Source organism: Lemur catta, chromosome Y, assembly GCF_020740605.2.
Source record: "Lemur catta isolate mLemCat1 chromosome Y, mLemCat1.pri, whole genome shotgun sequence".
In the NCBI taxonomy this organism is placed as follows: domain Eukaryota; kingdom Metazoa; phylum Chordata; class Mammalia; order Primates; family Lemuridae; genus Lemur; species Lemur catta.
The window spans coordinates 6,743,561-6,758,794 of record NC_059156.1 but is presented as its reverse complement, the minus strand read 5'-3'; the positions used below and the strand labels follow the sequence as shown (position 1 = coordinate 6,758,794).

General features: G+C 34.7%; 1 protein-coding gene across 1 annotated transcript; it reads left to right on the top strand.

Moving 5' to 3' along the window:
* The first annotated feature begins 1,119 nt into the window (after nt 1-1,119).
* Nucleotides 1,120-2,801, top strand: LOC123629083 (heat shock transcription factor, Y-linked-like). Its single transcript, XM_045539030.1, has 2 exons — nt 1,120-1,632; nt 2,118-2,801. Exons 1-2 carry the CDS (start codon nt 1,120-1,122, stop codon nt 2,799-2,801), a joined length of 1,197 nt encoding a protein of 398 aa, XP_045394986.1.
* The last annotated feature ends 12,433 nt before the right edge of the window (nt 2,802-15,234 follow it).

The following is a 15,234-nucleotide window of genomic DNA, read 5'->3' as shown; positions in this document are numbered from 1 at the left end:
AATAATTACAATTAGATGAATGAAATATATGACAGTACACTTGAAAAAACTTAAATATTATATAAAGTTTTTGAGTTCAAGACTAATATCTAAGTACCAATGAGGCAAGGAACTGGCAGCTGCTGCTTTAGGTACTGCTTTGGACATTGCTGCAGCATTACCTAAGTCAGGAAGTCTCAAATTGCCTGGATCAAAACAGGATGGAGGCAGGGCAAGTTCCAGTCAGTTAGAACTAAGATGGTGGAGGAACACTGCCATGATTCTTCCTCCCCTTGGTTATCACATTGTTTAACAGAAAGGCAATGGGAGCCAGGGATGATGATTGTATAACCCTTTAAATATCTTAAATGCCACTGAATTATATACACTTCAAAACAGTTAATTTCATACTATGTGACATTTACCTTAAAATATTAAGGTATCACTTATGATTACAATGACCATAATTAGAATTATGAGTAACTTTTTATAAATAATATATTTACAGAGTTGTACAATCATCAACTGTCTTCAGTTTCTAAACATTTCCATCACCCAGCAGAAAATCCTGTACCCATAAAGTAGTTCTCCTTAATCCCTAGACTCAGGCAACCAGTAACCTGCTTTCTATGTCTATGGCCATGTCTCTCTTATAACAGGTTCTACAGTCCACTGATTTTGGTTCCAAATTGAGAAAACTTTTAAAATTATTTGTTCTGTTTTACTCATTTTTTGCATTTTCCAATTATCAGGCCCTATCCTTCTGGCACCAGTCTAGGAAGAGTGTATATAAGAGGAAATCCCTTTTATTACAAGGATTGAAGAGATTTATTTATTTATTTATTTAAAAGATTTTGCAGGAATGAGGTTTTTCAGATCACATTATGTAAGTAATCATTCTACATTTTATTTTAATGTGATTAATTTCACAGAGTAAGGAGGAAACACTCTTGGCTGAATGTTACACACTTATTGCTAGGAGACGAAAGTCATCTTGTGATGTCACGGCTAGTGAGGTTGAGAGCCATTGTGATGGTCTAGATTAGTTTACCTGTGTAGGCCAGCTGAAGCAGCATTTGAAGCTGCAGTGTTGAAAACCATGTAGATAAAAAAGAGTAGCTAAAGGAAAATTTATTTGAGATGGAACACGTTTCTTCAGAAATTCAAGATGTTTCTCCTAAAGATGAATCAACAGGTTCAGAAGCCTCCATAAGATCTCCATTTCGTGAGCACACATTCCCTGGGGACTTAGATCTAAGGTCAATGATTGAAGAAAATGCTTTTCAGGTTTTGTCTGAAGGATCTTTGGTAAAAAGACCACGTTATACATTTTCCGCCTCTAAACCAGATAAAGATAATGATTTTCTTTCTCTGACCTTTCCAAGAAAACTTTGGAAAATAGTTGAAAGTGACCAATTTAAGTCTATTTGGTGGGATGACAATGGAACTTCTATAGTGATTAATGAAGAACTCTTTAAGAAAGAAGTCTTGGAAAGAAAGGCCCCTTTCAGAATATTTGAAACGGACAGTATGAAGAGTTTAATTCGACAGCTTAACCTTTATGGATTTAGTAAAATGAGACAGAATTTTCAAAGATCTGCTTCTCTAGCTGACTTTCTGGCAGAAGAAAAAGAAGGCTCTATTTTAAACAAGGTATTAAAAATCTTTCAATTACCACTTATGTAGGAACTATATACGATCTTATTTTGTACAATATTAACTATGTTAGTATATTGAATGAAATCAGATTTTGAAAATAACATGAAATATTAAGATTAAAACTACATATTTTTCCAAATCATTGAGGACAGCCTAAGTGCTAAGTATTTAGGATTTTATGAAATTTTAGTAGCAACTTTGAATCTTAGTGAACTCCAAGGTACTACAGCCACTTAATGAAGTGGAATTCACTGTTATGTATCAATGTATAACATGTTTTCACTTGAAAACTATACTATTTAAATGTTTGTTTCCCAGTAAGTACATTCTTTAAAAAAGTCAGCAATGTACCTGCATTATGTGAAGATGTTAAGTTCGTGTGATAGAGCTGAAATTTCAGATTTTATAGGTTAGGTTTGATACTCTCTTTTGTTTCTTGGTTAAAAATGTCTCTAAATAATCTTCTCCTTTGGTTTTAGTTACAGTTCTATCATAATCCAAATTTTAAACGTGGCTGTCCCCAACTTCTATTAAGAATGAAAAGAAGAGTCAGGATTAAAAATTCTTCTCCATTATCTGCTTCATTAGTTCAAGATTTCAACAAGAAGCACTTTACAGCAGGTAGTAACATAAATTATAATTCTGGTTTAGTTGCTGAAACTAGTGGAGAAAGTTTACTTTCTGCCTCTACAAATTTAAATGTGCCTCTAATAAGGAAGCCTTCTACCAGCCAGAGAATCGATAATGCAACTGAACCAGTCAAAAGTGATTTTTCTCCTCCATCATCAACTCCAGCTAGACCATCAGAACAAATTGCAACAGTTCAACATACTATTTTAAATCAGTTGACCACTTTCCACATGCATTCACATAGCAGCTACACTCAAGCAAACGGCCACGTTGTGAATTTTGTCACAACTACAACTTCTCAATACCACGTCATATCTCCCTTACAGAACAATTATTTTGGACTGATGATGGAGCCTCCTACTTTCCCAACCAGATATTCTGGGTTATCAGTCAATGAGGCTCCTTTCTCTAACCTACCAGCAGGAAACCCATGGTTTCCAATGCCTGTGATAGCTGATAGATCTGCTGCCTCTCTTTCAAGGCCAACTTACCAATCGTCTTCCTTATACAAACATCATCCTAATTACAACTGATCTTCTACCAAAGAAGTACCAGGTTATGCACCATAACAAAGAATAAAATTTATATTGACAAATACTGAAAAAAATACCTGCAATTCTGTTATTTGAACAATAAAATTACATGTTCATCTTTATGGTTTCTTTCTCCTTATTTTTTAAGATATGGTTGTCAGTAAAAGGATGTTGTATTTCAACAGCAGGCTAATCTTATTGTCTTAATATATGAACCTTTTGCTCATTTGACAGGAAATCTGACATGCCCTCTTATAAGTAAATTACATTTAACTATTTTAAAGAAAAGAAATAACACAGTGTCCTAGTCTGCTTTCTGCTGCTAATAACAGAATACCACAGACTGAGTAATTCAAAGAGACTTATTTGGCTTACAGTTCTGGAGGCTGGAAAGTCCAAGATCCAGTGTCTGCATCTAGTGAGGGCCTTCTTTTTGTGTACCAGGGATGGTGGCGTTCTCTAATCCCAGCAATGCTGGAAGCCATGGTGGGAAAAAAGCTTGAGAATAGGAGCTCAATAAGCTGGATAACACAGTAACACTCCGTCTCTAAAAAAAAAAATGTTTCAAAATTAGCAGGGTACGGTGGTGAACACCTGTAGTTCCAGCTGAAGTGAGAGGAGCTCCTGCCCAGGAATTCGAAGTTGTGGTGTACTATGATTGTACCTGTGAAGGGCCTTTGCCCTCCAGCATGGGCAACATAGCAAAATCCCATTTCTTAAAAAAAATAATGGTGCAAGGGCAGCACATAGTGAAGCCTCTATGCAAGATAGAGAAAGGAAAACTGCTGAACTCATCCTTTGATCAAAAGCCCACTCCCCTGACAACTAACCCTTTCTCCAGAACACAGCATTAATCCATTAATTAGGGTGAGCCCTCATGGACTAAACACTCTTAAAGGTCTCACCTCTCAACACTAATAAGGGCAATTGAATTTCATTATGAATTCTGAAAAGAGCACTCATACTAGGGCAGCAAGCAAAAAAAAAAAAAAAAAAAAAACTCAGAAAAAGAAAAAACTATTAAGTGACTTCTGAAATAATCTACGATAAACAAAATGAGGGCCTAAATCAGAGTGGCATGAAGGGGAGAACAAATGCAAATAAAATCTAGAGAAAGCAAATACACACTAATTCCATATTTTCTCAATTACATTTTGCAGTTATTTTAAAGTTAGAATAGTTGGATTTTAGTTGGCAAAGAACATTGTCTTCATTAAATACCTTTCAAACCAGCCAATCCAGTACCCAGAGCACCATTATTTATATCATCACTTGAGCAATAAAGATCACATAACATAGGCATGAACTGTATGACTGTCAGCAGCACATACTGTAATTTTACAACTGGTGTTAGTAAGAGTCCTTTTTGCTCTGTTATCAAAGCATTCCAACTGGTTTGTACCTTTAATTACCTTCTTTAGGAAGGTCTACTTTTCATATTTTCCAATGCACACTTTATTTTTTTTTATTTATTTTTTTTTTTGAGACAGAGTGTTGCTTTGTTGCCCTGGCTAGAGTGAGTGCCGTGGCATCAGCCTAGCTCACAGCAACCTCAAACTCCTGGGCTTAAGCGATCCTACTGCCTCAGCCTCCCGAGTAGCTGGGACTACAGGCATGCGCCACCACGCCCGGCTAATTTTTTCTATATATATTTTTAGCTGTCCAGATAATTTATTTCTATTTTTAGTAGAGACGGGGTCTCACTCTTGCTCAGGCTGGTCTCGAACTCCTGACCTTGAGCGATCCACCCGCCTCGGCCTCCCAGAGTGCTAGGATTACAGGCGTGAGCCACGACGCCCGGCCTACCAATGCACACTTTAAACATATTGGTTTCTTGTCCCATCCAAAGACTTAATTCCTTATGTTGACATTTAATACCTTCTAGATTCTGACCTCATATTTTCAGCACAGCTGAACGAGTCTCTTCACTATCCAGAATCTGTTTACCTTTGGAACTTCCTGTCTTTCTCTCCACCAGTCATTTGGAACTTACTTCATACGAACTCCTTTCAACCGTGGCCATTTCCATTTTGCAACTTTTACCCCATTTCTTTTTCTTTTTTTTTTTTATTTCAGCTCATCATGGGGATACATAAGTTCAGGTCATATACATTGTCCATGTCCCGCCCATTCCCCCGTGTCAGAGTCCCTAGCACGTCCATTCTCATTCTCCAGACAGTGCGCCTGGCACTCATCATGTAGTCATACCTCCATCCCCTCCCCCCCGCACCTCCCCGGGTCTGCACCTTCAAGCATGACCATTCCCCAGAGGGTGTGCAACGCACTCATCATGTAGGCATACACCCATCCCCTCCCCCCACCCCCCATCCCAGTCTGATATCCAATTGGTGTCCTTCCCCGATGTACATTTAGGTGATGATCAGGGAAACCAGTTTTCTGGTGAGTACAAAAGGCCCTCTCCCTCTTTGCCTACTTTACCTGTCTCAAAACAGATATAACCCCTTCCAGAAGATGTTTCTTACCTTATCCCATTAGTCTCATATATCTTAGACACTCAGCACTGATCTAGCAGTGCCTGCCACACATATATATTTTTTCATTATTTAGTGAATATTGACTTAAATCTACCAAAATCTACTTTCATTTCCAAAAGCAAATATCCCATGGTATTCAAGCTATTACTTTGGATCCTCACTCTTCTTGCCATTTTCTTTGAAGAGCATGACACACTGGTGTTCACTAGAGATGCAATGGTTTTGCTTTACTAAACTACTGTCAATGACTATCAATTCAATTACATGGTCTGTTTTTAGTTTATAATTATCTGAACATTATGCAAATTTGGTTACTTTTGGTAATGCCATAAAGGCTTCTTTTTCCTTTGTTCTCATTGAAATGTACTGATTTTTCCCCTGGATCTTCTAAAATTTATTTTCCGTCTTCTGCTTTGATTGGCAGTTCCTTTCCTGAGACAACTTGCTGTGTATTTATTTACCCTTTCTTCCTTTACCTGAAGCAGAGATTTCAAGCTGTTGGGCTGAAATGTATTACAATTGGAATTCCAGCTGCATAACTTTTAAGCAGCAACATTCACAGTGGATCTTGTATATTACACAACTTCTGGCATTACAAGCTAAGGGCTTGATGAAATTCACCTATTCAGTCTTCTGAGACAGCTGGGGTTATGATGGAGTATAGATTTAGACAGACAGATATCTCAGGCTGGAAACCTACTGCTGCCATCTCACCCTATCTTTTTTTTTTTTTTTTTTTTTTTTTGCTTTTTATCATTGATTTGATAAAACAATAGGTTTTCCTTGAGTTGTACAGAATCTAATTATTGAGCTTAGGCCTGTGAATCTTGAAGATCTCACCCTATCTTATATTTCCAAATTTTTTCTACATTGAAAACGTTTGGAATCATTGAACTATACACAGAATTCTAATTCCTTGTCCTGGCTTAACATGACCTAAGAAGGTGTTCATTTTATTTATGTCCACATGGCATTAATATACCACTTTTTGGTTTTCAGAACTGAATTTATAGAGTGTAGTATAATTAACATGACTAAATTTTGTACATAAACAAATGAATGTTTCAAAGAATAGTCTGAAGGCCCAAAATAATGACAAGTCAAAAGATTAAGTTGTCTAATTGTGCACACCAGGGCAACAAATCAAAAAACGATGAAGAAAATAATTGGAGGATAGAATGAGACAAGCTAAAATGAAAAATGATATGATAAGGTAGACGCCAGAATAAGGAAGTGTCATAAAAAAGAAAGAAAAAGGAAGGAAAGAGAAGTAACTAAATAAATGCCAAAAACAAAAAGGGCAGCATGACTTGAATATCTATTCCCTGCCGCCACAGCTTCTTTGTACATATAACGTGGCAAGATTTTAATATAACAAGTTATAGGGGACTCTAATCTAGAAAATATCCTATCATCCCCCAAGATTCAGAGCAAAGACATTGTACTTTAAGTATTCTTTCTCCTATTTAGGGTTGGACTGATTTAAAGTGATTGAACAGAAAAAATTACTTCCAATTTTCTGCCCTAAAAGAATACTACAGATATTCTGGAGAGTAGATGAAGTAGATATAGTTTTCCCTATTCATGCCATAAATACAACTAATAACCCTGGGCATTATGTATAAAACAAATATAAGACTTTGAAAAGTGAAACAAAGAGTTTCACTGGCACCTGTAATCAAGTTTCAAATAAAAATCACTCATTGTAACAAGAAAGAGAAAGACTTCAATCTGCGCGAAAAAAGATGATAAATGCCATAACACAGAAATGTCAGAGATATACAGATTATCTACCAAATATTTTAAACTGCCATCATAAATATGATTAAAAAAGCAATTGTAAACACACTTGATATTAATAAAAATGTATAAAGCAAAAATTAAAAGTTTCAGCTACAAATGAGAATATCTAAGAACAACTGGAAATTTTAGAACTAAAAAATACAATAAAAATCATGTTACACTGTGTAAGGCAGTCCTAAGTGAATGTAGAGAAAATATTTAAGACAATTATAAACAGAGGAATGATAAGGATAGTATACCAAGGTTTCTATACTTCACTTAAGCTGATAAAATGATGATGTTAGTGGACTGTGATAGATTATGTACATACAACCACCACCACCAAAAACTACATACAAACAGATAGGCCTTTTTAAATATATCAGAAAGAATGTCTCAAATCTCTTCAAATAATTCTCATGAAGGGAGAAAAAGAAAACCAAGGCAAAAAATAGACAAAATAAAAAGCTATTAGCATATTAATAATAAACAACACTACCTGTAAAGAGTTTCATTACAACAACTACACCAACTACATACAGAGATTAGCACTGTGGATTAAAAAACATGACTAAAATATATGCCATCTATAAGAAACTCACTTTGGTATAAAAGTACAGACAGGCTGAATATAAAAGAATGAAAAAAAATCATACATATATTAATCAAAGGAAAGCAAGAGTGAACACACTATTACATAAAGTAGAAGAGAAAAAAGAAAATTATCAGAGATGTAAAGAATATTATATAATGAAAAATAGAACAACTAACCTAGAAGAAATGGCAATCTGAAATGTCTATGCACCAAGAAACAGAACTGAAAGTATGTACAGTAAAACCTGGATACTTTTATTCAGTTCAATGTATTATATATTTTATTTCTCTTGGCACTTTCTCTTTGATCCTTGGATTATTGAAAAATGTTTGCTTGATCCACAGATTAGCTTCCAAGTACATGGAGATTCTGCTGTTATCTTTCTTACTGATTTCTACTTTAATTCCATTATGTATTAAAATCTGCATGATTTTAACCTCTTGCCATTTGTTGAAGTTCATCATATGGCACAAGCATACTCCTCATTTAACCTAGAAAATAATGTGTATATTGCACTGAGTGAAGTGTTATTTATATTTTTTCACTGATGGTGTTGTTGAGTTGTGTTATTTTTGCTGTTTTTTTTTTTCTGTCTAGTTCTGCAAATTGCAAAGAAATGTTGGTCTTTCCAACTATTATATAATGGCAGATTTGTCGTTTTCTTTCATATCTTTTAAGCTTTACTTTATCTGATAAAAGATGTCAGATCAGAGGAAGGTAAAGCAATGTTGAGAGGTAAATTCATGACATTAGAACATTAGAAAAGAGAACATATTTCAATAATCCACACGCCCACTTTTGGAAACCACATAAAGAACAAAATAAACCAAAGCAATCATAAAGAAAGAATAACAAATATAAAAATCAATAAAATAGAAAAGAAAAAACAATAGACAAAAATCAATGAAACAAAGAATGGCTCTTTGGAAATAAAACTGACAAACCTCTAGCAAAACTGACAAAGAGAAAAAAGGGCTAAATTACCACTAGCAGAATGAAATAGGGTATCACATTGAACAATAGTACATACATAATTTGACAATGTAGGCAAAATAGACAAATGCCTTAAAAAACACAGAACACTTCAACTCTTCCAATATGAAATACTGTCAATTGCTCTGTAACTATTAACAAAATTAAATTCATAATTTTAAGACTCAAAAAAAAATCTCCATATAGGTAAACTAGAGAATTCTACCAACCATTTAAAGAAGAATTAACATCAATTTTACTTAATCCTACAAAAAATAAGAATAAGCCATATGTATTAAGAAGAATTAACATAATCAATTCCATATAACCTCTTTGAGAAACTAAGAATTTCCCATTTCATGCAGTCAGTATTGTCCTCATACCAAAACTAGATAAAGAGTACAAAAATAATTATTGTCCAGCTTCCATCATGACTGAAGATGCACAAACTCTAAACAAAATATTAATAAATCAAATTCAACAATATATACAAATGTATACATAATCAATATGATTAATTTCAGTCATATAAAGCTGGCTTATTATTTAAAAAGTACAGTATAATATTTAATATGTTATGTAACAGGTTAAAGAAGAAAAATGAGCCAATTGAGGAAAAGTATGACAAAATTGAACACTCATACATGATATAAATACTTTAAAAAACATGACTATAAATGAACTTCCTAAACTAAGAACACATACAAACGAAAAGACCTTAAACTATCATACTTGATGGTGAAGACTGAATACTTTACACTTAAGAATAAACACAAAGCAAGGATTTTGGCCTTACTACTCTTAATCAACAATGTACTAGAAGTTCTAGTCATTTCACTATGGTAAGAACTAGACAAAAAAGGTATATAGATCAGAAAGAAATGACAGTCTCCACACAAGACTTGACAGCCTACATTCAAAATGCCAAAGAATTTCAAGACACTACTAGAACTAACTGAGTTCAACAAGGTCACAGGACACAATACCAACGTACACAAATCAGTTTTATTTTTACTATTAGCAATACGCATGCAAATGCTAAAATTAAAAATATAGTATCATTTACAATCACTTAAAAAAAAAACAGATGTAAATCTACCAAAACATGTATAGGACATGTAAATTGCAAACTACAAAACAAAGACAAAGGACGTAGAGATATACTGTGCTTACTGACGGAAAGATTTAACATGAGATATGCCAAAAGCAGAGAGGAGCAAATACTTTTCCACACTAGGGCACATTCTGACTCCTGGATTCCATTACGGAAGAGTAAGTGCTAGTTCTCTGTCAACCCAGGATTAGGCTATATAGCTGCAGTGAGAAGAATCCCAGTAGAAAACTCATGAGTGAAAATGGAGAAAGGGAGACATCAGAGTAAAATTACTATTAAGAGAAACACTCAGGAAGAAAAGAAGGTAAAAGAAACCAGAAAAACTATCAGACCAGTTAATTAAACCATGGACTGCCCAGGAAATCCACAGTTTCCTATAAGAAGGGACATCTATTGAATTTGAAGTATTGAGTGAGATAAATCATGAATGGTCTAAAGCCATTCCCTAGCATTTCAAATAGTGGGACATAAAAAGGAGCTGGCAGGAATGTCTGGTGACAATTGTGCAGAATTTTGACTACACTACACATGAGGCCAAAAAGCCAACACCAGCCTTGTCCTCATGAAGAAGCTCTAGACAGGGTTCTGGGATACAGATGGAAGGCCAGAGTCTTTTCAGGTTGCAGATGTGGCTGACCTCCTGCTTCCCAAGTACCAGCCCCAAGCCTGTCCCATCCCCTCTCACTTCGAGTGGCCGCTGTGGGCTTCTCTACCCATGAGCTACATGTAGGATCCTCGGGCACCTAGATGGCAGCCCTGGAACATGAACCTTCCAGTGGTCAGCTCCATGCCTGTCCCTCTCTTTTTCCTGTCAGCCCATATACCCCACACATCAGTCTATCCTCTTCTGATTCTGACCCAGATCCTGAATTTAGAGACAATTAGAACCCGGATCCCAATCTCTCTGAAAGACAACAAAGTAGCACAATCTATACGCTGGTGCAGGGTTCCTTTCTTTCCCAGCCCAATGTAATGAGCATGAAATGTGAAATAAATGAATGACTGTGTCCTCAATAGGAAAAAGAAAAACAAAAGAGATTCAACATATTAAGAAGAAAATTAACTCAAATCAGCCTCAATATATATGTTCAATGAAATTTCTAACAAAATTTCTGCAAGATTTTTTGCAGATACAGACAACAGTAGCTATTGCAATATAAGACTACATTTGACTGGTACAGAGACACACATATATATCAATGGAATAGAATAGAGAACCCAGAAACAAATCCACATAAATATGTCTATGTGACTTTTGAGCAAAGCACAAAAGCTATGTAAGGGAGAATTGGTAGGCTTTTGAACAATGGAAGAAAATGAACATCCACAGGCCCAAAAACTGAATCTCAAGCTAGGTCTTAAACCTTACACAAAAATTAAGTCAAAATGGAGCATTTCAACATAAAATGCACAGATAATGATGTAAAAATGTGATTTCCTTATATTTGCCTTAAAACAATCATCTGTTAGTATTTCATAGCTTTTGTATAAAACAATAAACATTTATTTCTACCTTACATTTTTCTTCATGTAGTGAACAAAAGGAGTAAGCATTAAAAACATCCATTATTTAAATGAAAGCCTTTGGCATATACGGATATAAAAGTAAGCTTCAGGAGTAGATCAATTAAGGCTGGAGTCCCCCAACCCCCAGGCCACGGATACCAGTTCCATGGCCTGTTGGAAACCAGGCTGCAGAGCAGGAGATGAGCTGCAGCCAGCAAGAGAAGCTTCATTTGTATTTACAGCCTCTGCGGATCCCTTGCATCACCAGCTGGGCTCTGCCTTCTGTCACATCAGCAGCAGCATTAGATTCTCACAGGAGCACCAGCCCTATTGTACACTGAGCATGCAAGGGATCTAGGTCACGACTCCTTATGAGAGTCTAATACCTGATGATCTGAGGTGGAGCTGAGGTGATGATGCTAGAGCTGGAGAACAGCTGCAAATGCAGATTATCATCAGCAGAGAGGTTTTCACAATTAATGTAATGAGTTTGAGTCATCTCGGAACCATCATACAACCACAGCTGCCCACTTCACGCCTGTGGAAAAATTTTCTTCCATGAAACCAATCCCTGGTGCTAAAAAGGTTGGGAACTGCTAACTTAAGGGATATATGTATTAACATGTAATTTCTATATGTCTAAAAATATGTAAACACTTTTTGCTTTGTGGCCATTCTCAATTAATTTCATAAATGCTACTTTCTCTTTTCACCATGCTGATGTTTGCACCAAATGTATAAAGAACTGGTGATTGTGACTTGGATTCCTAACAAGAATGGATCAAGACAGCAGCACCAAACTATACTTGCTGTTGTTTATAATTTTCACCATCATACATGCTCAGTTAAAAATAAGAAAATAGATAAAAACAAGTTTCACTTTTAAGAATATCCCCACCACACAGGAGAATATTCTTGTAACACAAGGAACCACCAGAGTTAGGATGCCTACCTATGCTTTGAAGGAGCACGGCCCTGTCAACACCTTGATTTTAGACTTCTAGCCTCCAGAATTGTGAAACAACTAATCCCTGACTTTTAAACCAACCATTTTGTCCTCCAGCAAGGTAACACATAAAACTTCATAAAAGCTTCATAAAAAGCCCATCTACTAAATAAACATGATTTGAGTGTGGAGCAAATTTAAAAGCATTTCCACAGAATGTAAAATGAAAAACGTGAGAGGAGATCCATTCCTACTTCTCCGGTTGCTTTTATTAATAGAATGGTAGCAGTTATTTATGTAAGGTGGTAATTCTTTAGCTATAGTATCCAGCTGTTGACCATAGTATTCAACAGGTCTACCTTTATGTCCATGTTTTTGAGTCAAAGTGTCTAAGGTGCTTCCTTGAATTTTTACGAAAATATAAAAAAACAAAATACTATAATTTGAGTGCTGAGTTATCTATAAGAGTCCTTTTAATATTTCTCAATGTCAACTGATTTTTATATGCCTATTTCAAGGGGTCCAGCTTTACCCAAGTAAAGGTGAAAATAAATATATTTAATCTTAGGAATTCTAAAGAATGCACTACACAGATCTATTATAGTGAAGTACTCACCTTCATCTGGGATACCAGTAAACAATACATGAGGATTTGGTGGTTTTGGTTATTGAGGAATAACTATGTTATTAATTGCTATTAGATCTTGTACAATCTCCACCCAACACCATTTGGTTTTCTTTCAGGAAGAATTGGAGTATTACATGGACTTATATAAGAAATAATACAACTTTTAAAAATGTAATACAAACTATAGGTCTTATTTCTCCCCAAGTCTTTGCTTTTAAAAGGCATTATTTACAATTTGGAAGAAGTTCTAGTAGATCTATATGGATTTTGATCGTGGCAGCAAAGACTTTTTTTCCCCCAATAGCAGTGCAAGATTTGAACCATGATTTATTAGACAATATTTTTAACATTTTTTACAGTTTTTCATTATTTAATAATTCAGTTTCCTCCACGATAATATAGTTTGTAATTTGTGAATTAAAAGATCAGATATTAAAAAAATTGAGCCCATTAATTGTACATTATCTTTTAATTCTAAAAAGATTTCTGCTCTGAAAGAGATATGGGTAATGTATAACTATAAAAGGTCTCTCCCTATACATGTATAAGGGCTAAAGAAACCAAACCAAAAACATGTGTCCCCTGTAGGAGATTTAACTGAAAAACTATAGGATGAGATTTATGTAGTAATATAGAAATATTTGTTATGCCCACTGTTTGTATTTTTTTTAAACTCCAGGAATGAGACCTTCTAAGAAAGTGGAATTTGTCACTGCTAATTTGGTTCCAGTGTCAAAAGTTTTTGTTGTTGTTTTTGTCCATTTAAATTAATTTTAATTTTTCCTAAAGGTATTAGTGAGGAAAAATAAGTTCTATTTGATTTCAGAACCCTCATTTTTATTTTTCTTTGTCTTTTACTCTTCTTTCCATTTTAATTCTCTACAGTTAATTTTGAAGTGTTCAAGTTTTTTTTGCGATAATTGCAAAGTGGAGGATTGGATCAATTTTTGGAACTTATTAGCATTTTAAGATGTTACAAATTGGCTCAACAATTTTTTTAGTTTTAACCTCATAATCTTATTTGCTTTCCTTCTTTAATTTCTCGTTCTTTTTGTTCCTTTTTTTTGTGTGGGAAATCTGATCAGCAAAGTCAACTAGATTATGAGTTTCAGAGGTAGCTCAACAGGGAGATTGTTTATTATAATTCACAATTATTCATCTGATATGTTTATAAAGGTTAAATTAAGAAGAGTATCATTTTGGTATTAGCATAATGTCTCCTGATGGGCCTGAATGATTTTTAAACTGTTTTTTAATCTTTCATAATGTAACTTTACAAGATGATCAAGATTATGTATACATTGTTGTATTTTACTCTAACTATTCTTTGGAAAACTAAAAGTTTTCTGACAGAAGGAGAAATGGACATTAAATAATGTACAATCTTTTTCTTATGTCAAGGCTATTTGTGGTAAAGAAAAAGTAGGAAATTAGGTCAGTTTGTAACTTATTAGGTTATTTAAGGATTATGAATTGGTTAGACAACTGTTTTAGTTGTAAACTCATCACCCTATTTGCTTTTTGTCTTTGTTTAATTTCTTTTTCTTTTCCCTTTTGTTTAGGGTATGAGAGGGACATTTGATTGGAAAACTTAACTATGTTATAAGTTTGAGAGAAAGCCCAACTCCAGCATTGGGCATTGTCTTTTTATTATAATTGCTAATTCATCCTCTAATCTATTCTTGAAGTTTGAATTAATGGAGTTTTACTTTGTTGGTTAACATAGTGTTTTTTCTAATAGGCCTGGATATTTTTTATATGTTTGTTTCAAAACTCTCATAGTCTGACATTGCAGGTAAAGGTACTCAGAAAATTTTACCCCATGATATAACTTCTTGTTTTAAAGACTATTTTGAATTAAAGGCCCTTACATATCAGCAGACCCTTGGAGAGGGCTTTTCTTCTTTTTGCATAGCAAGATGAACCCATAAAAATAACAATTGACTTCCCTTTTTCTTTGTGTTGTTTCACTACATTTCAGGGAAAAAAAAAATCAAGAATGCAAACAGAACTGGTCTAAATCATTTTAAACGTAATATGTGTTTCCCAGGTTAATTTACACGTCAATCTCCATCCATCCATTCATTCCCCCAAGTATCTATTCATCCTCCCTATACATGTATAGGGGCTAAGGGAACCATTCATTGCAGATAGGTAAGCAGAATTACCTATATTTCTCATCTATCCCTCTCCTTTAAAAGGAGGGTATAAAAAATTTCTTGATCTCCTTGGGATATTGGGTAATAACTGTGATACTTGTCATGTGCATGGTAAGTAAAAGTAATAGGAACTTGTTAATCTCTTATTAATCTATCTTAATTGTGAGTTGATCTTTCACTGAACTTTCAGAGGAAATGGGAAGTTTTCCCTCACACCCACACAGGCTCATCAATAT

Bases quoted from the DNA above. Each gene is read 5' to 3' on its own strand.
- LOC123629083 (XM_045539030.1), top strand. From the start codon at position 1,120: ATGGAACACGTTTCTTCAGAAATTCAAGATGTTTCTCCTAAAGATGAA. The intron at 1,633-2,117 runs GTATTAAAAATC...CTTTGGTTTTAG, and splicing joins AAGGCTCTATTTTAAACAAG to TTACAGTTCTATCATAATCC.